The sequence below is a fragment of the Corvus kubaryi genome, unplaced genomic scaffold (genome assembly GCF_017639235.1).
Source record: "Corvus kubaryi isolate FWS band 111438036 unplaced genomic scaffold, C.kubaryi_AGA036_p1.0 66, whole genome shotgun sequence".
NCBI classification, from domain to species: Eukaryota; Metazoa; Chordata; class Aves; order Passeriformes; family Corvidae; genus Corvus; species Corvus kubaryi.
This window is the reverse complement of record NW_024582054.1, coordinates 21,063,849-21,088,898: the sequence shown is the minus strand read 5'-3', so window position 1 is coordinate 21,088,898 and position 25,050 is coordinate 21,063,849. Positions and strand designations below refer to the sequence as shown.

The 25,050-nt window shown below is 42.3% G+C and overlaps 1 protein-coding gene across 1 annotated transcript in view; it reads left to right on the top strand.

The window, feature by feature from the left end:
* The first annotated feature begins 1,908 nt into the window (after positions 1–1,908).
* Positions 1,909–25,050, top strand: part of ITPK1 (inositol-tetrakisphosphate 1-kinase) — a 145,176-nt gene continuing 122,034 nt past the window's right edge. Inside the window, exons 1-2 of the mRNA XM_042046928.1 lie at positions 1,909–2,039; positions 2,316–2,489. Coding sequence (XP_041902862.1) covers positions 2,395–2,489 — 95 coding nt within the window. The 5' untranslated portion in view covers positions 1,909–2,039; positions 2,316–2,394. The remainder of the gene's footprint in view (positions 2,040–2,315; positions 2,490–25,050) is intronic.

Sequence of the window (25,050 nt, the reverse complement as noted above, 5' to 3'; positions counted from 1 at the left end):
TTTCCCACATCTGCAGTTGTTCAAGGGTTAAGATTCAAAAACTGTAGTTTAAAATGAAGGCATTTACCAGCCTCCTCCTTCCTAAGATTGAATCTGGTCTTTGATATATTTAATTCAAGTTTTTCTATATCGGAGCAAAGCAAATTCCTCCTTTTTAGTGCCTGTGCTTCATTTCCACAGGAGCTAGGAATGCTCAACACCTCTAAAAACCTGCTCTGCTGCATCCGGAAAAACGTACATAAATATTTCTGTCTCTGCAGACTGTGTTTTAGATTGGTCTGAAACGGTGACATTTCTTAAAGAAGAAAACTTTCAGAAAGAAATATTTTAGGAAGTTGGCTTCAAGATTTTCATATTTCAGTACATTCATATTCTATTCTGATACAAATATAAATTTTGAGCTTAATATACTGACTCAAATTTTAATAAAGTCTAAAAAAAGTCCAGTGAAATGATAGCTGAAATAAAGCACTGATATTGGCAAAATGAAACACTTCATAACAAGAACCGCAAGTCAATTTGTTTCAGGATTTGTATATAAATTTGATACTGTTTGATAAAGTCTTGTATTTTTGAGTTACAAATTTTTCCAAAATTACCTTACTCCCATAAAATATTTAAGTATCAGTGAAATACTCTGCAGCAGGAATCATGCTATCAAAATACATTTACTAATTCTAATTACATTAATTAATTTACTGTGAAAAAATGTGTGAATATGATTAAGATAAAAAGTGTTCTGTAAAATAAAGGTTAGAACGTATGAGTGGCAAGTAAGATGAAGGAGACAAATAAAGATATTTATTCCTCAGAGCAATCACAAATAGAGAAAAAATGCTATGATACAAATTCTCAAAAACCATTGGTATGAGCTGTTTGCAGGTGTTTCCATTCCTTGCCTACTTTCCAATAAACCCTTGGGTCAGGATGACTGCACTGTTCATGTGAATAATGACAGGAATGTAAAATGTTTCCTACAAACTCCCTAAGTCAATTACCCCTTTCATATTTCTTAAGGCTTTCACCCTTCCTTCCTTCACATGGGTACTTCTACCACTGTTCCAATACTCTGCTGAAGTTATAAACCACATTTATTGTGGCACTGTGAGTCAGCAGAACTCGCTGAGCAGTTCCCACTGCACAGGGCTCCAGGGCTGGTTCACAGAGAGCACCTTCATAGAAGCATCATCTGCACCTCTGTTCAGGATTGCAGGTACGCCAACCCCTCTGTGAGGGACATCGTTATTGTCAAGGCCATGCTTTCCATTCCTGGAGAGACAGAGAAAAATGTTCAGGATGAAATGGTGATCCTTTCAGATGAAGGGGAAAAACAAAAACGGGGAAATGATACTTGTCCTTTGAGATACAGTAAATCAGACTGAAAGATTCTTCCTCTGAAATGAAGCACAGAACAGCTGCCTCAGTATTTAGGGATGCACAATCCAAAAATTAGAATGTCAGCTCATGCTTGCATTGCCTGCCTTTTGCCTCCTGCCAAAGAAAGTTAAATAAGAAATAGCTGTTATTGAAAACATTGTTTAATCCCTCCAGATACTTGCAAATGCTGGAAGAAGGAACATACTTGGTTTTGCAGTGAAGATTCATGTTTACTTAGAATCTTTTTTCTGTGAAAGATGTACTGACCAACCGCTTTCAGTAGCTGTGTAAAACTGTTCCTCCCTAGGACCCCAAAGTCCCATGGCGCATCCACGGGCCACGCCCAGAAAGGGGCGCTGTCTCTTTAAGGCGGCGGCGCGGGCGCCCCCTGGCGGCGGCGGCGCGGAGCCCGCGGGGCGGGCGCGGCCCCTCGGTGCTGCGACGGGGCGGGAGCATCCCGGTGCCCGCCCCGCGAGGTGGGTGGGAGCGGAGCGCAGGGGACGGCCTGGAGGAGGAGGAGGAAGTGGAGGCGGCTGCGAATAGCGGGCAAATGGGGAGCTGAGCGGCTGCAGCACCACCACCACCACCACCACCGCGGCCGCGCAGCAGCAGCAGCGGCAGCGACGACGGCGAGTGGGCACGGAGGCGAGCTCGGCGGCGGGGTCCGTGCGTGCGGGCGCTGCGGGCGTGCCGCGGGGCGGGCGGCGGCGGTGGTGTGCCTGCTCGGCTGGGCGCTCCGGGGCTGGTGCGGGGAGCGGCTTCTCTCTGCCTCGGCGAGCTGCCCGCCGGTGCGGGGAAGGGCCTGTCTGGGCTGCCCGCCCGCCGGGGGCTGCGCCTGGCGCGGCTCGGCGGTTCAGCGGAGCGGGCGGGCGGGCGGGCGGGGGGCAGCGCCCGCCGCGGGGAACCGGCTGATCCTCCTTTCTCTGCTTCTCTTCCAGCCGTCGCTTGGCAGGCGCCGAGTGCGAGCGTCAGCCGCGCTGCCCCGCCGCCCTGGTCGCCTGCTCGCGGGGCGGCACCATGCAGACCTTCCTGAAGGGGAAGCGGGTGGGATACTGGCTGAGCGAGAAGAAGATCAGGAAACTGAATTTCCAGGCCTTCGCCGAGCTGTGCCGGTAAGGAGGCGGCCCTCGCCGCGGAGAGCGCCGGGGCGGACGCCGGGGCAGGCGGCGGCCCCGGGATGGGGCTGGGGCCGCTCCGTGCTCGGCCGTGGCCCGCGCCGCCCTCGGGCGTACCGCACTCGGTGCGGGGATCCGCGGAGCAGGCTCTGCCCGCCGGGACCGGGGCCGCAGGGCTCGCAGTGCCCCGGGCACCCCGCCCCGCTGCCTCCGGGCCGGGCTAAGCGCTCCTGCCTTCCGCTCACCTGGGCGCTGCCGGTCTCTGCAGGGAAGCACTATCCGGGATGGTGCAGCGTCCCCGTGGGTGTGCGAGGGCCCGGCACAGCCCTACGTTACTGCCCGCCTGGGTGCATTTCTGTCCCCTGCTTCCCGAGAGGTCTCTGGTATTCCCGCTGAAATAGTGTAATTTGGGATCTCTGCGGACCTTCTTACGAAGCCGAGTTATTATTAGAAAGAGTCAAACGTCTGGGAATAACTTTCCTTCAAGTTGTGTGAAAACATGTAAAATTACGGTCTACAAACCCCTGAGTAAGCTTGTATTCATTTGAGATGTGAATAAGACACCTGAAGGTGGTATAACCACGTCTATTTTGTGCTGTCCCAGAGGTAAAGGTTAGTTTGATAAGCTGTAATTAGACTTTATCTGTATAGCTTAGAGGATAATTTATGCAGTATATTACACAATTTTACTATTTAATTGGGAGTTTAAACTCCTTATGGGTCCAAGGTCTTGTGACATATACATCACAGTTTCTGATACTGAATAACAGCTTTTTCTTACTTCATTCTAATAGTAAGTTTATAACAAGGATACTAAATCAATTTTGATAATTGAAAATATGCTGCAAACTTTACAGAATATATTGTATAGGATGTCAAATACACTTTATTTAAAGCATGTCATTCTAAAAACACCAGTCCCTGTGAAATTTCTGTTGACAGCCCTTGCTTCTTTCTGTAAAGATGAAGGAGGCAAAACAGAGAGCTATTTCAAGAAAGTGACAGAAGCTTTTACATCAGCTTTTGTACTTGACATTTTGTATCCCCTCCATCAAACTTCAGCAAAATTTACTAGACTTTTTTGGAAGTATAGAAAGGGCCACAAGTTCTGGTTTAATGTCTAATTTCACGTGGTTCTCTAAGCAAAATTCTTGTCGATGAATAATGCTAAGTTTTGCCCTTGTGTGAGATTTTAGGTTAGTTTTTGTGATGCTCAAAAATACACTTTTTACCTCTATTAGGCATATGAAAAATGTAATTTTTAGGGCTTTGAGGTTTGGTATAGCTGTTTTTCATGCCTGGAAACTACAGTGAATCTCAGAAAATCCATTAAAAACTTTTTCGTATTATGTACTGTACATTGTTGTATTTAAGAATCTCCAAAACTGACTTTTTGTCCTCCATTGTCCTTGTTTCTCTTTTTGACTAAGTGCTTTGCTTCATTTTTCTCTACCTCAGAAATTCCTTACACTTGTGTTACATAGCATGGATCCACAATTTCTTTTTGTACTGTATAAACCTATTAATAGTTTTGGGTCCTCATGGTGCTGTGAAAATTGACCCCAAAGAGTCTCTCTTGCTACACTTTACTAATTTCTTGGTGAAAATTAGGCTACCTCATCCTGTACAGGCTAAGCTCAATTTGAATACCAGTTACAGACACTGGATAGAGGTGGCTGTTCATACATGCTTTGGTACTTTTAAAAGCATTATTAGCATTTCTGTACAAGCAGAGTTAAATGTTTGGTTTAAGTATCAGTACAGTCATTGGAGCACATTCTGCTGATATCTTGGATGCTCTGTTTTCATTCCCAGTAACTTCAATTGACACCAAAGGGAGGCTGCATTCATTTAGGTAAAGATTTCAAGTGTTTATGGATAATATCTACTTGATAACTTGTGTGTTTGTAAACTTTTTTTTCCATAGACAAAGTTGTGCCAAACTCAACATGCATCTTACTAGAAGTCTTGTGTATGGTAAAAAACAAGACAAGCATACTCATTCCTGTACAGTGATTCATGTGTTAGAGTGGACTATGTGTCTGTCTGTCTACTCTATGTGCTTTATGGTGACTGCTACTTGGAATTTATTTGCCTGTTGCCTAGGGATATACTTTCCGGATGACTACAAAGTTCAGATTTGTTTGTATGAGTTTGTGATGGAGCAGTTATATAGTCCAGGAAAGTAAGAGGAGCCTCCTAATGAACTCCTCAAGCATGCTGGCTTTAAATCAGGGGTATTGTTAGGATAAGGAGAATCTTCATTTCTTTACAGTTTGCCAGGGCAGCCAGTTCTTGTGCAAAGCACTGACATCTGAAAGAGGTCATGGACAGACATTTCAAAATCTGTTCAACGCATTCTCTGAGAGATGGGCTCTAAGTGCTGGACTGCTTTCTTAAGCATGGCTCCAGGTTTTAGGTTAGATTGTCTGAACTGAAAGGATACATGAGCCAGTGTGAGTGGACCAGCAGTTAAGGTGCAGGTTTGGGGCATAGGCAGCCCTGCCTTGAGCTTTCTGCTCCACAAACACTGGGCAGGAACCTTAAATACTTTCCTCATGTTTGTATCCAACTTGAAACTTCCGTATGACTGACATGGGAGCTGTCCTGCCTGAACATAGTGTCTTGGGACTTTTGCCTAATCTTTTTATCCACAAGGGAATCTTCCTTTTATCAAAGGCCTTAGAGTTCACCTGCACGTTTGGTCCTCACTGAGACAGACTAGATATATCCCACCTGAGCCATATTCTTAGTAGAGCATAACTTTGTAGAGGTAAAGGTAGTGCCAGTGTTTGTATCTACCTTCACATTTATAGCCCAGACCAGTGATCCCAAATTGTGAGTTGCAGCCCAGTGCAGACCTTAGTGCTTCTACATCTCCTTGGGGTTTCTGAGCAGAGTGGTGAGAAAAAGGGCAGTGTGTTTTCACAGGTCTGTTGCAGAGAATCAGTGATCCCTGAATACTGCCTTAAGAGCTGTTGACCTGGAGGATAGAGCAGTTGGCCTGTCACCTGGGAAGCCTGGTTTCAAGCCTGCAGCTGATATCTCCCAAGGGAGACCAAACCTGAAGATAGGCCAAGTTCACTCTGATCCACTGGCTGAACCTGCCACTGTGTATAGAGAGGAATGTGACTTCCCTCCCCAGTGCCAGGTTAGTCATTCTCCCTGCTATGTCTGAAGCACCCTGGCAGGGGCATTCCTTTGGGATGAGGTGTGTCCTCTGTTCTGGTCTGTTTCCTGAGGTGGTTTTTGGTTTTGCCCAGCAGCTCTTTTCTATATAAGCTGCTTTGTAAGCTGGCATTGGAGCAAGACTTTTATGTTCTGTTCTGTGCATAGGTACAGTTTCAGTGGTGAGAAAAGAGTTTCTGTCTCAGTCTTGCTGATAGGAAGGCATTCCTGTTTGAGTTGTGATACGGGGTTGAGCTCTTTTATGTGGACCAGGGCGCTTGGTACATGTTTCTTACACTGTCAGTGAATTTATTAGGCAACTTACTACTGTTGCCAAGTTGTCCTGTGCTTTTAGTAAAGCTGCTAGAACACCATGCTTTGTGTTGCACTTGGAATTATCTGCATTCCAGCATATATGCTGCAGCTGCAGTTCCCTGAGTGTAGGGTGCTTGTGGGACCGCAGCATGCAAATGTCTGGTTTGTGCATCTCAAATAGACTTTCTTGTGAGCCTTTATGTTTTGCTCCTCTGGTGCAGGTGGTACAGTCTCAGAGCTTTAGGTTGCTGTCTGTTGTCAAAACATAGAGTATCTATTGCCTACTGAAAAGTAAGCAAGGTTTCTAGGCACTCCTAACTGAGAATTTAGGAGCCTGTGATATAAGGGTGTAGTTTTGATGTTGTCATGTGTCTCTGCGGCTGCTGAAAGGAACAGTTCCTCCTTTCTCTAGCTGCTTGGTCTCATCCTCTGTCTCAAGCTGGGTTTAATGATTATGCAGTTGGCAAAGACGCTCAATCCAATCAGTTCCATGCTCATCAGACTGACCTTGGAATGGCTGTCACTGTGCAGGTGCATGAGCACTAATACGAGGTTAGGGAAATGGAGGTGCCACATTCCATTATAGAGATGGGAGAGCTGTTGTGTGAATGTCAGATGGTGGTGAGGACTCTTGGATGCCCATGTTACCATTTTGTAAAATTTGTGTGCTGCTGGGCGTTGTGAATAACGTCTGTGGATGCTGTGAATAAAAAGACTCCTGTTCATGCCATATGAGGAGTGGCATATATGCATAAAACCGCCTATATATCTATTCAGTAAATGAGTTGTGTGTGTTTGGCACCAGTTAAGATTAGTGAGATGCAGCCATTTACAAATGTCTCTTTGCTCTGTAAAAGCCTCCATTTCCTTGGTAGTTGTTCTGCTTGTCAGCTGTTACTATGGTCTCTTTTGGGAGCTCTGGAGATATGAGGCAGTAAGGTCACGGCAATATGAATAAGTTATAGTGATGTGAAGTGAAATATGCTTCATCCAAGAGGAGATAATTTAAAGTCACCTAATTCTAAAGGATAAGCTACTTCTCAGTTATTTTGGACAAAAGCATTCACATGTGCAGCTTGTAAGTTTGCATGGTAATGTGGTAGCTTTTCTGTGTAGCTATATACATAAAAAGTCAGAATTTCCTCTAAATGGCATGTAGAAAATGAATAGAAAAGCAGTTGAAGAGTTGCCTGAAGATGTAATTCATGTCATAATAAATCCCACAATTTGACTGATAGAAGAACAGTGCTTGTCCACCCTAATGGCCAGATTATTTATGGTAAGAATTTACTCTGCTGTGGGTTTTTTTGTTTATTTATTCTGTTTTGGTTTTGGCTTTCTTTTTGTTTTGTTTTTGTTTTGGGTTTTTTGTTTTGTTTTTCATAAAATAGGGTGAGCATCTGGGAGGAAGAAGTTCTCAGGAAATGAGAGAAATGCTGAGAAACTCAAATTCTGCCCACAAAAGACAATGGAAGGGGGTGACTGTGTTATGCCTTTTAGTAAAGCTCAGTTGTCTTGATTTTTAGTGACCAAGCCAAATTGACATCTTCCCTCCTTGAGAGATCATCCATGTCAAACTGATAGCATCCCCTGACATGCAGGAAGCTGAGTTATCTTGGTCCAGTTTGGATTCCTAGGTGCTATGCACTGGTGAAGACTGTTCGGAAACTCGAGGCTGTGTTCTTGAATTGCGACCTGCATCAGTTCAATAGGCCTGGGATTTAGTACAGAACTTTGGGTATGTAGCTCCAACAGAGCATCTGTCAACTGTGCTGAAGACCATTTTGTTATGACAGGTCACTGTCATAACAAAATGGTGTGTTGGTTTGTTGGTTTTTTTTCATTGAGTTATGATGAAGCTATTTTGAGGCTGATACCAGGTCGATCTGCTGAACATAGCAACCAATGATTTTTTTTTTTCCCTACCAAAATATTAGTATGCCTAATTTAAATTTCTGTAAATTTCTGAACTTGTCTTTTTTTCCTTTTCTTTAGGCTAAATTGATTCTTCAACTTCTGTCAATTTAATTTTTGTGATATAGTTAAGTATTATTTTAGCACATATGAGAAATCACACTACCTAGTAATCTACCATAAAATGGCAAGCACTGTTGTCAGTGCTGTAGATCTGTATGGTTCTCTTTTCCTGTTCTAAACTTTATTTGTGGTCCCTTGTGTGCCATGGCCTGTGCACAAGAACCTAAACATGATTTTTAAGACAGATTTAAGAATAATGCTGGTTTGAGGGTATTAAATTAATCTGTTTCTTTATATAGCAGGCATGAAGTATATTACATATTTTTTCCAGGAAGAACTCAGGGGATTTTCTTTAACCCCAATTCCCCACAAAAAACCCTAAATACTACTTTTGTTAAGTATCTGGCTTGTGCTAGTTAGCTTTTACAGCCTTAAAAGCCATAAAAATAAAATACATGTGTGTTGATCAATAGCTCCTATTGTTGGTTGTGTTAGTCTGAAATACTATATCATGAGAAGTAACTGGGGGCCAGATGGGTGGGTAAGTTTCTTTGACATTAACTCTTAAAGACAACTGGCCTAATGGTAGAACTTATACTAAGCCATGAAAAAGTGTTGAAGGTAGTAGCAAAGAAGGATGTATTTCTTGGAGAAGAAGCTCACTCTGTTTCTGGATTCCTGCTCCTTCTTCTGGTCATGTGTAGAGACTTTACATCCCAGAAGAGCTGGATATGTGTGCATTTTCTTCATCTCTGAGAGCACCTACTGACAGGCATTCTTCTCACAAAGAAAGAGCTTGTGGTGTTATGCTTGCAGAACCATTTCATGGGAACACAGCACAGCTGCTGGACAACAGAAGTGACTGTAACAATCACCCTTTCATAGTGACTCTGTTTTGTGGTCTAGCAATCATTTACCTCAGCTTCAGGAAGTTTGTGTCTTCCTTATGGCACATCCCTTTACCACAACCTGTTGGAACTGATATGCAGCAAAGGAACAATAAGCCTGGTCATGTGGCAACTTTTCTGAGAAAAATGTGCATTCTTTTGCAGATCACAGGCAGAATACAAGTTGACAGTGTTGCCAAAAAAAAGCCCCAAAAAACCCCAAGCAAATGTCATCTTGGGGTGTGTGAGTTGGAGCAGAGCCTGCAAGGCGTGTGAAGTAGTGCCTCCATTCTGCACAGCACTGATAACGCTGCTGCAGTAGCCTCACCTACTGCCTTTGGTCTGGGGCACAGCATTTCAAGGAAAAGGCATTTCAGCTGGGAAGTGCTCAGAGCAGTGAGAAGAATCGGAGATTTTGTAAATACAGTGTATTGTACTGTGCTGCTCAACATAAAGAAGAGGCTGGAGATGGATCTTGTCTGTAAAAAGCTGTTGTAGGAAAGACAAAAATCCAACATGTGCTCCCCCTCCTCTGCAAAGCATATTCCCCAGTTCTGTTGTAGGTAGAAGAAAAAGTAGTGGCCTTCAACTGTGCCAAGAAGGGATGATAGGTAAGTGAAAAAGATACTGTAATTGTCTAGGCAGGCAGTGGAATTTTTTGCTTGAGAGCTGTACAACCACCTTGGACAAATACGCTGGGAATGATACAGGCCTGTGGTGCTGTTTCAGGGCAGAGATGTTGACCTCTCCTGAGGTCAGTGCTGTTCCTGGCTTGGTTCAGTCTGTAATAGCGCAGAAGGTACCTGAGAAACCATTCTTGGTGTACATTAAGTAGCTTGAAGTCCATTTACTAATTTGGGAGTCATGACTTGGGAAGTCTAAGCACACAGTCTTAATGTGTGTAGATCTCTTGAACGTAGAGGCTCAGTGTGAGTGGGGTGTCAGAGATGACAGAAAATGTTTCCTCTGTCTTAATGTGCTGTGTCTGGGAGTTGATAATATCTCCTGATATTGGCCAGATAATGTGCTATTCATCTCAGCAGTTGACACTTTTTGGTGGATGACATTCCTGAACATGTTCCAAAGAAAGAAGGAAGCAGTGCACGTGAAACACGCTAAAATAAGTGTGATAATAGATAAAATAAGCACCTGGGCTGGTCACATCTGTGCCACAGTGTTGTGCAACAAACCCTCTCTTGTCTGGTTATCTTCCATTTTCTCATTTTTGAGTTCAGTGTTCAGTCCTTGAAACAATGGCTTGTTTTGTACTAATGGAATTTAACTCTGCTCAGAAGGAGTTATGTGGTTAATATAATCGAGGAGGAAGCTGCTGCTACTGCCATACTGTCCAAATACTACAAAAATACTAGTTAGTATTCAGAGAGGAATCCTATTTGGGACAACCACGCTCTTTTGGAATGGCTTTCAAAATAACTGAGTTTCACTGAAGGAGGTGTCCTTTATTTCCAAGCAGAATGTCCTTACTTGTAGTTCCTTCCTCCCAGCTGCAGTGCTTGGGCTAATTTGACTGGAGTGTGATTGCCACTCATGTAAAATAATTCCTGTGAACTGGGAGCCAAATCAGAAGTCTGCTTTTTCCCCACAGTCAGGGTACTACCTATGCAGGCAGTAGGGTATAGGCACATTGAGAGGTTGCTCTGAGGGCTGTCGAGGCTCAGATCTGTAGAGTGGAAAAAATCATGTTTCCAGATCTAATGGCACTTTTAGGAAAGTAATTGTCAGAGCCAGGCACAGGACTTGGAAGCAGGTTCAGTTCCCATCAAGCTGTTTAATCTTCTCCCGTCCGATGCCAGTTAGTGAAGATCTGTAACATGTCTTGTCTTGTAACATATTGCTGAGTCAAGTTTGCTTGCTTGGAAGAATTCGAAGTTGGTCCTTCCTCCTCAGAAACAGCCTTATTTTTGCTCTTCATCAGACTCCTCACAAACTTTTCTTTCTCCTTGTCAACAAGGAGTTCTTTCCCTTTGTAACATGCTGGTTCTGCATGTGCGGTCTGGGTCCTGAGGCACTGCCTCGTGAAACTGAATTCTTCATGGTGCCACTGGCAAGAAGAAAAACAAGTAAATGAGACATGTTTGTAGCAAAATACTAAATCTTGAGCTGTGAAGCCATGATGCTCCTGGCTGTCATTCTGAAGCCCCATGGTTGTCTCATCAGACTACACCACCAAAATTCATGGATATTGGGGGTGTTGTCCCCCCCCAAGAGCATTAATGAGCTAAAAATTAGTGTTTTAAGAGACCTTGTTTGAGTTGAATGTTTTGGCCATAAGCAACATAGATGTCTTTTTCTGAAATCTGTGTTTTAACATGCTGGTGATTCTTTGTACTTTCTGTAATTTTCTTCCTGATGTTAGGTATGGATAAATACAGGCAATACTGCAATGTGTTTTGTTACAGCAGGAAGAAGTAGTTCAGAGGATTCTCTGGAAACAAGGACCTTGGCACTGTGTGTTGTAGTGCTTAGTAATGGCTCTTGCTGCCTAACCTTGATAAAGTTATCTTCATGTTGGAGTTGGGGCAACTGGTTAATAGCTGATAGAACAAGTGATGTCTGGGGTGATTAATGGTGCTGGAAGGAAATGATATCATAAAGGTTCACTTATGAAATGCCACGCCTGACCCACTGGCAGCCACAGTGCCACAGTCCTTTCTCCCTGCTGTTCTGAAATGACTTCTGTGGTTTAAAACATTGGTGGGATGACTAGGCTTATTCCTTATGTTGTCACCCTGCTCTCCCTACAGGGATGAGAAGTGTCATCATTTGTATCGGTGGGCTGTGAAACACTGCCTGCTTCAGCAGTATGGTATGTTTTAGTGAGTCCAGCAGTGACCACTTAAACCTAATTGGGTATGTGTGTTTCAAGAAGTTATTTCCTTGTAGTTAAAAAACAAACCACAGAGATGAATGTAAATACAGAACACTCTTGTTCTTTAGCTTTATCTGCATGTCATGCAGCTGTGTGTAGATGCTTCTTTGTTCAGGAACATGCTGTTCCTTTGATTACAAAATCTCATCTCACTTTTGGGGAATTTACAGGCTGAGGATCCAGCCCCCTCTGGCTGCTGTCACTGGAGTCTGGTACCAGTGCAGATGGAATGGGCTCTCCTTGCTGCTGTTTGAAGGGTGAGGGGCTGGTGGGGGTAATGGTGAGGTTACTCCCATACAAGTTCATCAGTATGTTTTGCTTTGTAGCAGAGAATGTAATTGCTTGGAGCTGTTTGGGGTGACAGACCAGCTGAAGAGTGTGAAGACAGCCAAACAGACCTGAACCCAGCCGGCCAGGACCTGAAGGGATGGCTGTAGCAGTTGCTTAGGGAAAGTATGAGGCACAGAGCAAATGTGCTCACCTTGCCCTTGGCAGACCCTCCTTGCATTCTGTCAGTCACTTCTAGAGACTTTGGTGGCAGCAGTTGTGTCCGTGGTACCACCTGTAATAGCCATGGATGGATCTGCTCCACATAAACCTATTAATGCATTTTTGAACTCGCTTTCATTTCTGCCATCAGGGGAGCATAGGGAGGCTATTGGCGTTTGTTGGCAGTTCTCTAGTTTGGCCATGAGTAAAAACATAAGCAAATACAAAGTTGCATTTGCTGTGTTGGAGGGGGGGGTTGGGTTTTGGTTTTAGCATGGTTTTTTGTTTGTGTTTTTTTAAGCCTGTAAAGGAATAGGTATTACTTATTTTTAAGTGTGTCTAGGTGTTCATTTTACAAAAGCACCCTGTCTCTTGGCTAATAAAAAAAAAAAAATTTGGTCAAGATGTCTTGAAAAGTTCAGAAGTCAAAAGTTCTTCCCTAAAAGAAAACACTTTCCTGCTAAAAATAAAATAGCTTCTAGACGAAGGAGGAGGAACTAAGAGTTTGGTACAGTTTAGAAGCCATCTTCTAACTTAATCTAGTGCATGGTAATCTGTGACTTGAAACCAACAGTGGAGGGGTTTGTGGAACTTAAAAGCCCCTTGTAACTGAAGAGAGAAGAGTGTACAGATCTTCATTTGTTGCCTGATGAGGTTAAGTGCTAACATAGCAGAGGGGCACTCTGAGAAAGTGAAGCACTGAATTAGTACTGCAATAGTAACAGAACCCCCATCTTTCTAGCATTTATGCCAAATGTGCAATTAATTTTTTAATAAAATCTGCACCTGACTTTTGTCTTATATTGAGAGCATTGAGTTTTTCTGGTCTTCCTATTGATTTTTTTAGTTAACATTGCCTTTCTCAGGTCTCAAGAATGACTTTAAGTTGCTTCAAGTCTGCATTCTTTCACCCCGGTGTCTTAAATGGATTTTCTTTGCCAGTAAGTCTTTAAGCACAGATGTGCATGCACTCAGCCAGCCTCATGGTTTTAGAGTTACTGTGCTGTCTGGAACAGGTATACGCCGACAATGTGTTGAGTCATGATGTTTCCAGCATTTGTGGCTTTAACGTGTCATCTGAGATAGTCTGGGTAAACTGTGTTATCAGAGACTCCTGTACAAGGCACCCTGGCATGATAGAGCTGTGTGTGAAGCTCAGCATTCAGATACACTTGCTAGTTGGAGGGGTGGGCAGAGAAGGATACAGGGAGCTTGTTCTGAGGTTGCCTGTGGTGCTGCTCTTGTTTTGTCGACAAAGAGGGAGCTTAATTCACTGGAGCTGTCAATCTGGTAGTTTTCAGGCATTGAAAGAAAACTCCTGTAAAACCATGTGTAAGAGGGAGGAAAGGAAAAAGAAACTAAGCAAGACTACTATTTTGATGAAAGATTGATGATATAAAAATCCCCCCACAATTGTAGTTGCTGACCTGCACACTGTATCTAGTAGAAAAGGGGAAAGCGTAAGAGTAAAAGGGAAGTATTATTGCTGGCATATTGGGTTGGAGCACTGTGTGCTGGGGGAAAAGTACGTGATGGTAGAATTGAACAGCGCCCTTTGTCCCTTGGTAGAAGTTTTCTTTTTCAAAACTGCCACCTTTTAAAGCTTGTTTAGTCTGTGGAGAAAAATAGTTTGTGCTACACTGTTAGTTGTTCCTAGTTGCATGAACCGCAAGTGGGAACTGGGGCAAAAGATCTATTTGCAAGTGAACAAGCACTGGATGGGGTTATATTTTTTTGACTTTGTGGCTTGATATTTTGGTGTAACCTTTCCTTCTGTCTCAAGAAATAGATCAAAGTCCAGGGTCTTTGTCCAGCTTGAAGTGAATTTTGAAAAGAGTAGGTCTTTTTTTGACCTTTTTCCTGAACAAAAATTTTAACATGCTTTGAATAGAAAGTACAGGCTTGCTGCTAGATAGGGGATTGAAACTCCATTTTGTTTTTCTTTCTCTTTCTAATGCTATTTTAGGCCCTCAATTCTCAGCATCTGGGAGGATGTGTGCTTCAAATTTTGGTTTCTGGTTTTTTGGGGTTTTTTCTGTGATTCAGTAGAGTGAAAAATCTTTGGTCATAGGCATCCACCAGTCTAAATTGCTTTTGTTTGGGGCTAACTTAGTTTCAAGAACTCTTAGCTAGTGTCCTTTCTGATTCCTTTGTTAGTGCAATGTAACTAGCTTTAGTCTTTATGTGTGCCAAAGGGCATTGATCTTCATCACTTTTATTGCTTACTAGTGATGGATAGCCCATTTTCAACTAGCATTGCTCGTCAAGGTAGAGCATTCTTGTGGATCAGAACTTGCTTTTTTCTGTAAAAATAGTGGATCTTGCTGTTGTCTGGCCTAAATGTAATTTAAAGGCTCTGTTAGATATCTTTAAGTATCTGACAAGTTATCAGTGGTTCCAGATATTGTAATCAAACCGCATGGATCTTTAGCATATAGCTCGTGTCTCCCTGAGAGGGCTCTGGAGAGTAGAGAAGACTTTGCTTGATTGATGCTGGTCAGCTGCTGTTTTAATTGTGAATGTTTCTAAGAGACTGATGGGATGTAAGCGCTCATTTGAGTCAAATAGGAGTGGAGCCCACAATGACACTGTGAGGAGTGAGAAGTGATTGAATGAGAAAGGCATGGCATCATTGGGGAGTTTTGTCTTTTTTCTCTGAGTAAAATAAGCTCAAGTGCATAGCAGAGAATTAAGGTTGCAGCAAACTATCACTTCCAGGTATGCTGTGCTGACCACCAGCTCTTGTAGTAAAAGTCTTTCCTCATTTTTGTGCTGCTGTGTTCAGTGGTTTCCTGATCAGTGAAGGGGCTGCATCTTGGCTCACAATAGGTATTGTTTGGGTGGGGGTTGGCACAATATTTTTGTGCTGTGATTTGATCCCTAGTTTGTCTTGAATAATCTATTAAAATGTAATGCTTAATCCCTTTCCTTTTTGGCAGGTTTTCCTGTAGTATTTTGCAGTAGTAATGAAACAGTGTAGCTCTGCTTGCAAGAGAATCACTGAAGAAAAACAGTATTTTGGGATGTTTCTTTTGTGCCTTTGGCTATAGAACAGAAAGAACAGCCAGAGGCAGAGTAGGTTGGACCTCCAGTCTGACACACTGTCTGTTCATATGTTAACAAATAACTTCCCTGATTTTCCCTAGTTTCTCCTGTTTGCCATTGTGAAAAAGTTCTGTAGAAACAGATATTGGGAAATTTCTTCAAACAGGGAAATATGTTTCTGAAATCACAGAACATGGTTAGAACATTTACTACAGCTAATGTGTGTTTTCAAAGTCACTTTGGTACCGGCAGACTATGGAAAAGCATGTTTCTTCCCTGCCCCCTACCCCAAATTACACTAACAGTAATTAGGAGACCTTAATTAAAATGCTTAGTTCGTAGCTTGGGCAAGACTTCGGAAACAAAGTAATTTATTCTTAGACAGCTTTTCCAAAGATTTCTTCTGGTGCAAAGCTGTTTCCTGATGTGTAAGATCAAGATCTCTAAATCTTGTTTCTTAGACAAATTAGATGGGGGACAAGTTCTTTGTACAAGTGCTTATTCCTGAAAAAGTAATCCTTGCATATGAATTAGGTTAAGATTCAGAAAAGCTCCTACTTTTTAAGGTGTTGAGTTTCTTTGACCTTGGTGGGAACTGATCATGTTCTCAGGTTTTGGCCTAACTCAGCTCACTCTGAAGGTATTAGGAATCACTGTAGCTGGATTCCTTGGGAACTGGATATTCTGAACTGGTGTTCAGATTTTTTTTCTTTTTAAATGGAAAGCGTGAGAGACTTGGAATGGAATGGAGATTGAATTTTTTAATGTTGGCACAAGTTTGATGGCGAACCTGGATCACCACATGGATTTCTTTCACTGGCTTGTTCTTGCCTCGTTGTACCATAGCTAATGACAGCAGGCACTTAAAAGATGGCATGGCTTGATAAGAACAGCTGATGGCCAAGAATCAAAAAGGTGGTAGGTAGTAATTAAAACATGCAACCATGATGCCATTGAAAGTACACTAAATGCCTACTTGGCCCAGGGAAGTATCCAGTAGTGTAATTTGAAATTTGTTTTTGTAGGACCAAGTACAGTATTTGAGTTTCCTTTTGCTTGTTAGTGCTGTTGTCACCTTTTCTTATGTTGACTGATACGTGGGTGTGAAAGCTCCCTGGCAGAATAGACTTTTAGCACACTTGCTGCTGGTAGTGAAACCTGAACCACAAAGGGTTTGTTTCTGGAAAATGTGCATGGTCCATGTGAAATCTCCTGGTTCCCTCTCCCTTTAAATTGAAGTAGATTGCCAGTTTAGGGCTGATCCAGGCAGATTGGAGCAGCCTAGCAGTGCTGTTAATATTAAAAGGCTTGTGCTGGAGAATGTTTTTGGTTTAATATTTTTCGGTCTTTGAAACAGGTAATGTCTGTGCGGGGCTGCTTTCAGTAGCTGCTTTGGCTTTGAGAGGATCATTGTTGGAGCCTTTTATAAGAGCAGCGATGAAGGTTCTCTTTCAGTAAAACTTGACTTCCTTTTGATGGAATAAAAACTCTTAAAAGGTTAACTTTTTCTCATTCTTTGTATGTCTTCAAAAGTGAAAATTTTTTCCCTGGCTTTTTTCCTTCTCTCCAACACTTCAGGAAATTAAATTATTTGTTTAAAATGCCTGTTGGTGGTGTTGGATGCCTACAGGAACTCAGAGGTATTTCTGCAAGGCCAATCCCCAAAAAACCTGAGAGAGGGATCTTTCCTGCTGTACTGTAAGTGTATAGTTTGACTATGAGTTTTTGAAGCACTCTGCCCAGACAGTTTTGAAATATGAGTCTTAGGTGTATGTAGATGAGCTGGGAACAATTGAAATGTGTTTAAGCCTTGATGTCTTCCATGTATTCACTAGGACAGGGGTTTTACAGGGAGTTTCCAAATCAAGGAATACTCCCCTCACCAAGAGAGACTAAAGACCCTTGAATCAGACACAGGCCTGGCAGGCAAAATAGGGTTGGCTTTTGGCTCAGTAGTAGGCTTAGCTGTAACTTAAATTCATTAGAAAATTCACTAATTTACTTTTCTGCATGTCTGAAGTAATACAAACCTGTCAGAATGCTGTTCAGTGGCTTATCATTGTATATGTTGCTCAAAGATCATTGGATCTTGAAGAAGAGCCAGTCTGTGTATTACTTCATCTTGTTATTTGTCAGCAGCTCTTAATTTACATTTAGCTATTCCAACACATGGTTCAAAATTAAAAATTAAAGTTGTTAAAATTTGTCTCCTTCTCATTGGTGATTTCTGTAGAGGATTATCATTGGACCTAGTTGTTGAGGATGCCAAGATGTTTTAACAATTTTAGTTCACTCAACTGCTGTTCTCTTTCAGACCTATTTAGCTTATGAATGTTTTCAGTTCATATACAGAGTAAGTTACTCAGTTTTTGCCAAGCTAAGATTTCATCCTGCATTGACTTTCCTAACTTGGTAACTTTAATTTGTGGTGAAAATAAAACCATGGTTTGAAAAGCAAGCAAAGGAGAGGAGGAGTCAGGAGGCTGTGTACCAATCCAGTGTAGAAGAGAGAGTGATAGTGGTAAGGATTGTTTTCTTACTTATATTTTTTCTGTACTTCTTGTGTGGCTGCCTGAGTTCCAAGAAGGCCCTCGTAACTCTATAGAGCAAGTAGTGCCATTTTCCAAGTGCACATGAAACCTGCTCAGGAAAATGAAAACTCTGGAATCTACAAATAAATTTGAGGTTGAACATAAACCTGCTTAGGCTAATGGGAAGGTTTACCTAAATTGGAAATTTGGAAAAAAAATCCCCCAAAGTAGAAGTATTTTACTCTTCTTATAGCAGCTTATCTATGAAGGTACTATATAACTTACTCATCTAGCTGTGAACTTAAAAAAAAAAAAAAAAGAGAAATAATCACTTCTCAAGTGATTAATTTTCTTTCACATCTGTATGTTGTTTACTGGGACCAGCTCTTCAGGAAGTCTGCACTCCTCTGTGTTTATTCTACACAGTTTTACTTGTATTAAACATCTGAAAGGCTCAAATGATTGGCTAGTTGAGGGTTGTATCAGCAGTGGTAACAGCTTGGTTTTGTCATGCTTATTTAAAAACTAAAAGATCAGGTATAGTCTGCAGCCTTTTTTCTAAAAGAAGTTGCTGTTCACCATTGTACCAAGAAACTATTTTTTCCCTTCTAAATGAGGCCTGGATCTCCTAGGAGATTTGAAGCCTGCATAGTTATTTTCTGAAATATAGGATGATTTGATGCATCTTCTAAAATTACGTTTGAGAAATAGCACCATACCTCTTCCCAGTGGCCAGCAAGCAGCACACAGCAGTGTTTCAGTCTTCCCTTACAGGTGAGGATGTAGCTGTGTGAACCTCTGGCCTCAGATCCCATCCTAACAGTGAAAGTGGAGCAGTGTAATCTAAACACTCCCAAGTGAAAAAAAGGGGGCAGTTAATAAGGTGAGCTCTTGTCAGTTGTCTCAGTCACAGGACTGAAAACAGTGTGTCTGCAGAACACAGTGTGTTCAGTTAATCTCTGGGTATGTGAAGGTTTCAAGGAGTGCTCTCACAGGAGAGAATAAAATGCCTAATCAGAATGAAACTTTTCTAGACTACAAAGCCCTGTGCCTCCTCTCCTGGCTGCTTTTCAAAAGGACAGCTGTGAGCCGTATGTAGGAAAGAAGATGGATGTGGCGATCAGAGCGGGCTGCCTGCTGTGATGCCCTGAGCTGGTCTAAGCACCCTTCCTGATCCAACACAAGGGTCATGCATGCACTTAAGTTGGGCTGCTGTTTCCGCTTCTTCTGAAGGAAGTTCATGTTGTTGAGTTGTCCTGGTGTGATACTGTGTTCTTTTTACCATGATTTTGTGGATGACTTGTAGACTAGTACTGGCTTCTGAAACTGCATGTTTGCATCAGGGAAAGGAGATCCTTACTCTGTGTTCTTATTTTATACTCAGATTGGCAGTGTGCCATAGATTTCCCATGCTGTTGATCTGTTGGAGAGTGCATTTCTGGTCTCTCTCCCTTGCTCTCTAAGGTATGATTTTTTTTTTTTTTTTTTTTTTTGTCATTTGTTTGTTGGATTTTTGTGGGGTTTTGTTTGGTTTTTTTTGTTGTTTTTTTCAAGGAGGAGATTTAAATGCGGTCCTTTTCCTCTTGGCTTTGTAAATCCTTTGGAAGAATTTCTGTATGGTCCCACTTGTGTTGAAGAAATTATGTTAAGCACCCTGTGACTGGGTGTCAGGGGAGGCTTAAGTTAGGCATTAGGCAGAAATTCTTCACAGAAAGGGTGATTAGATACTGCAGTGGACTGCTCAGGGACATGGTGGAGTCATCATCCCTGGAGGTCTTTAAGGAAATGCTGGACGTGGCACTTGCTGCCATGGTTTAGTTGACATGGTGGTCTTCAGTCATAGGTTGGACTTGAACTCAGAGGACTTCTCCAACCTAATTGATGCTGGGATTCTATGTGTGATTTGTCCGTTCTGCAGCTGTGTGGTAAGTGGTAAAGGGCTGCTAGAGTAGTTTCCATTCTGAATGGAGTACTTGGTGATGGTACTGGCCCACTGTCCAGCTAATGCAGCTGGTGTCTTGAGCATATGCACAGAAGTGATTAAATTCAAGGTCGTTGTTGCTATGCAGGTACCAGTTTACGGCAATGTCCAAAATGCTCACTGATGTTCAAAAACTTCCTGCTGGTTGCTTTGGGTGTGGAAGATATGATGGTCCCTAGCAGGTGCTTTTCTCTTTCCCTCCATACTACCATGCTGTGGAGAATAGAAAAGACAGCACGACAGCTGCCACCTTGTCTTGTATCACTGGCGTGAGAGAGCAGCAGGGATGGCTGCAGTACTGCAGTGCCCTCCCAGGCAAGGGCTGGGGGGCTGGGGATTCTTTAGCCCTCTGTCTTTGGGTCCCAGAATGCACAGGTGTCACATTCAGGGTTTCTAATAACAGCAAATGAAGGCAGTGGGTACTGCAGGATGAACATGGAAGGACTCAAGAGGAGTTCCTTGCTTTTGTGTGGAGTGTAGGATAGATGGGCCTTTGAAGTAAGATGCAGATGTGGCCAGGGTAACCGTTGAGCCTGTGGGATGCAGCTAGTGGAAGCCTCGATGTTCCAAGTGAGAGCAGTGAGGTGGGTGAGAGAGTAAAGAGCACCAGCAGTAAAAGTGAGGGACAGCATGAGAGGCAGAGTTTGCAGTTCTAGCCTCCTGTCCCTGGAATGTGTTTTGATTGAGGCACTGATGGGACTCAGTACATCCTCCTCAGAGGCTGCAGTTTTAAAACCCATTTCATGTAAAACCTTTCCACTGAAAAACTGAATTCTAACTTTAGCTCTTTAAAAATGCTTTTTTATCTGGGTTTATAGAAGAAATATAAACTTCTGCTATGTACATGAAGTGTGTAGTGGTGAGCTTCACATCCACAGCTTCTGTTGCCTCTATTTTCTGAGCATGTTCATCATCAGTGGAGGTGTTTGGTACTCGACAGCATAAGCCTGCCCTGCCTACTTACACTACTAGAAAGGTGCAAGACCAGTGATGTTTGGCTTGGTGCCATTAAATTACAGCACAAGAACTGTATGGCTGTAGGTGAATAGAGATATCAGATCTTGAGCAAGCCGAGCGCTGAGGCAGTGGTAAACTTTCAGGAAGAAATTAAAAGAAACTTACTCTTTGGTGTTACGTTCTCTCTAGTTCTCTCTTGTGTATTAGCAGAGGCAGAAATTTAATGTCAAGTTCAGCACACAGGTTATCTTTGGAATCACCTGTAAGCAGTTTACTGTAAGATAGGATGCAAGACTTTGTGGGTTAGTGCCTTAATTATAGTGGCATATTTATAGAGAATTACTTGAAAAAGAGAAATATTCCTGCTTTTAACAATATTAAAATTTTCTTTTGTTTTCACATAAGGACTTATTCATTCTTTCTCAGTTCATAGCCTTAAATGGCCAAAAATGCAGTTTTACATTTTTTTTCTTTCATTTCCTAATTGTTTGTCTGTTGGCTTTTTCTCTCTCTAGTGGTGTGAGCAGAGACGTTAATTTTCACCAGGGAAAGTTTCTGAAAAAAGTCTAGGTGTGACTTTACTAGGATTTTTCTAATGAGAACACCACAATGTGAAAACAGTGGAATCATAATTAAGTGATCTTTTACCTTTCCAGTGTCACTTCTGACTGAATATGCTGAAGAGAGACAGGGACATGAATGAAGATGTAGTGTACCTCTGTAAGCAGGGTCTGTGGTTTAAAAGCGCCCTGGAGCACTTGGCTGCTGTTGTAAACTCCATTGGAAATTAGTAATTGGAACTGTAGGTACTATGTCTGACCAAGATGTAGGTCAATGCTTTTGTCGGTTCAAAAAATTTGCACTTTAGTACTTTACGCTGAAACTGGTCTGAAGCCAGGCTTTGAGAGAGGGTCCTGCTGCAAAATCAAGGCTGGCTATGGTGCTGTTGGACTGCCCTGGTGGGCTGTTGTCAGCTGTGCTGGCTGGTCTGCAGCCTTCCAGGTCTGAGTGCTGTCTGTGGGACTGGGGGGATGTTTGGCTGGTGTCTGCCTTGGGGCAGTGATGTGGAGACATGCAGGCCAGGCTGGAGGAAGATTTTTTATGCAATGTGGATATGGATGCTAGAATTCAGAGGGAGGGAAAAAGGCAGGCGTTCTAATTATTCTTGCAAAAATATAAGTAACCTGGCAATTTTTTTATTTTTATCTGGAAACTAGAGAAAATAGTTAGGGGTGACAGTGTTTTATTGAGATGTGGGGGAGGAGTCCAAATAATATGACAGTTTACAGTCTCTTAAGTGCAACTTTTGCAAGGTTTTGATTCTCATTTTATAACCATCATGACATTTTTATGGTCAACTGGGATGATTTTGAAGAGGAATGTTTTTGCTAAATTGGATTAGCTTCTGCCCTTAAGGTGATGCCTGTGTATTTGGTACCTTAGACTGACCAAGCACAAAACCCTGCCAGTCCATAATACCCACCCAGTGCAGGAGTGAAGTCAGCAAGGCTGAGCAACCACGTGCAAGGAGGTGGTTACGTAAAGCTGGGCGTGGAGCAGCCTCCATTGCTATGAAACACAGCTGGCTGCAGGATCTGATGTGCAAAGAGCTGTGAAAACATGCTGCCAGGGAAAAAGACTTCTTGGGATAAGAAATCCTGCTGTTGCAGATAGATGTGCTAGTGGAGTGTAAAAGCAGACACTTGTTCAAGGATTTTCTCTTGCCCTCACAAACAAGAATTCCTGAAAATATTTGGAGCAATTTTTTTATTTACTAAGAGATTGAGAGGTAAATGTGTACATTTGCAGATTAGTAGTATATTAGTAGTATAATATGGTTCAGTCATTTTAATTTACTGTTACTTGATAAGTTAAGCAACAGCAAATGGGATGAACAAAAGTCATGTTACTTATAGTTCAAAGATCTAAGACATTCAGGATTTTTGACATTATTTGAAGTTGTAATTTAATGCAGATTTTTTCTTATGTATAGTGATTCTTCAAGTTCTTATATATATTTTGGAATTACAGCAATGTAAAAGTTGTAACAAGTCCTTTTCCTTTATGTTGATTGTATCTCCAATTAACCTGTGATGTAATTCTGGCAATATCTTTGAGCTGGTCCTGTGTATAACACTGTTGAATGTGAAAGCCCTGAAGAGAAAACATGGGGTGCAGCAGTGTGCATCCAATAATGAGCAATGTGGAAATCAGTCTGAAACAGCAGAGGAGTCGCCAGCTTCTCCTTGCCTTGTGTTGTGTAGTCACCTATAGGCTTGAAATCCCTGTGCATGGTATAACAGCATCTCCACAGTGCTTATCTCCTGTGTCTACAAACAAAAGAAGCGAGCAAGAGAAAATGACTATGCTTGTCTGAGGGAGATTTGTTCTGTGATCATGTGTAATCAAACATGTAATAAACTACTTGTATTTTTCCTTCTAATTAGTTGCTGCCAATTATTGGGATTGAAGAGTTTCAGGAGATGAACAGATACACCCCAGAGGAAAACAACTAGCTGCTACTGTGCTTTTGTGTGACTGCCTCTCCAGATCCCACTCTAAAGCTGGATCAGCTGTTTATATGTCCACCTCCTTAGTAATAAGGACAATGGTAATTTGGTAGATTAGAATAGAAATGTAGCTTTTCCTTTTCCTGTAAGAGGAATTTAGGTTATCTTTTAAAGTTATCAGTGTGTTGTGATCACACCAGTGTTGTAATGGAGAGGGGCAGGTGCCAGATAATCTAGATAAGTCCATAAAGGGAAGCAAATGTAAAAGATGCAGCTGAACTGTTGGCCTAAGGCTTTTTTTTCTGAGAGGAAGAAGTAGGGTATGAGTAACAGAGCTCAGGTACAATGGTAGGATTTAGCTTGTTGAGGCAGCTTCTAGAAAATCTGAGGAGGCCCAAAAAATTCTGTATGTCTCCCAGTTATGAAGTGTAGCAGACCTCCCAGCAGATCTGCAGCTGGGCTAGAGTGGAATCTGGTTAGAAAATGGAACAGCATTTTGGGGGTTATATATCAGCTCCTGCATGCCCTGGCCAAATTTGGGAAAGTTGTCATCTCAAAACACATGTGTTCAGTCACTGATGGAAACGATGGGTGTAACAGTTGCTGTCTAGGCTAAGTCAAGAAAAAAAACCAAGGCCAGGATGAATTAGGGGGCCCTCTGTGTTCATGTGTACCCCAGTGTCAGTGTGAGAGAGAGGAGCAGCAACGTGTGCCATGGAAGGTCAGGGCTGTGGGAGACAGCAAGGCGCGTGCTGTGGGTATTGACTCAAGGCAGAGCTCTGAAGGGACCTCTTGGGCAAAAGTCGCACCTGCAGAAGGACTGAAGCTAATCAGAAAAAGAAGGTTTGGTTCACAGAGATGGGATGCTCGAAATTTCTTGCAAGCAAACAGGATTTGTATTGAGCTTCTGTCTTTGTCATTCACTTCACCTTTCAGACGTAAGCTGTTTTTTTAACAGCTTGGCTAAAAACCAGGCAGTATTTGTGTTTTATGATTTATCTGCTACTGCTTAAAGCAAGAACCCTATGGACTGGAAGAAATGGGGAGAATTTTAATCTTTCTCTAACAGCAAACTTCAGTGTAATGTAGAGCAGATAAAATGCCTGATAAAATAGATGTATTTGTAGCACATACATAGATGTGCTTCTCTGAAGTGGTCTAATCACCATGACAGAATTTGCACCAGCTAGGGTGGAGATTTCTTGAAGATACTGTTTTGTGCTTTTCAGGTGCAGAAACTATGATAAACAAGGGACACTTCATCTCGCTGTCTAATCTCTGGTCCAGCTTCAAGTCTGTACTTTCTGACCTTGGCTGATCCTATGCCTATCCCTGCTCAAAGCTTTTGGTGTATTTCTGTGAATCTTCATGGTCTATATTGCCTTGGTATTAAGAGGTTGGCAGCAGTACCTTGTTCCCTATGTTGGATTTCCAGCTTCTCAAACTGCAGCCCTATCCAATGGGATCAGTGGAAAACTCTGTTCTCTTACCTGAACTTTTTTGCCCAGGGTGTGTGTGTTGGGTTTTTTTAGTTTATTCTTTTTGATCCCCACCCCAATTTTCACATCAGCTATTAAAATGATTCTGTATGCTTTATAATAAAGAACATTTCTTAACTTGCCATCTCTCCATTTAGATACTTTTTCTTTTAAGGACCATACTCAAATATTGCATGTTGCAGAAATTTTACTTCATTTCCAGGATTGTGTGTAGTTTCTGTAGACCATCAAGAATATTCACTGCAGCACTGTCAAATGCTCTATCCTATTGCTTCTCAGGGAAGTTGGCCACATGTCGATAAATGGAAT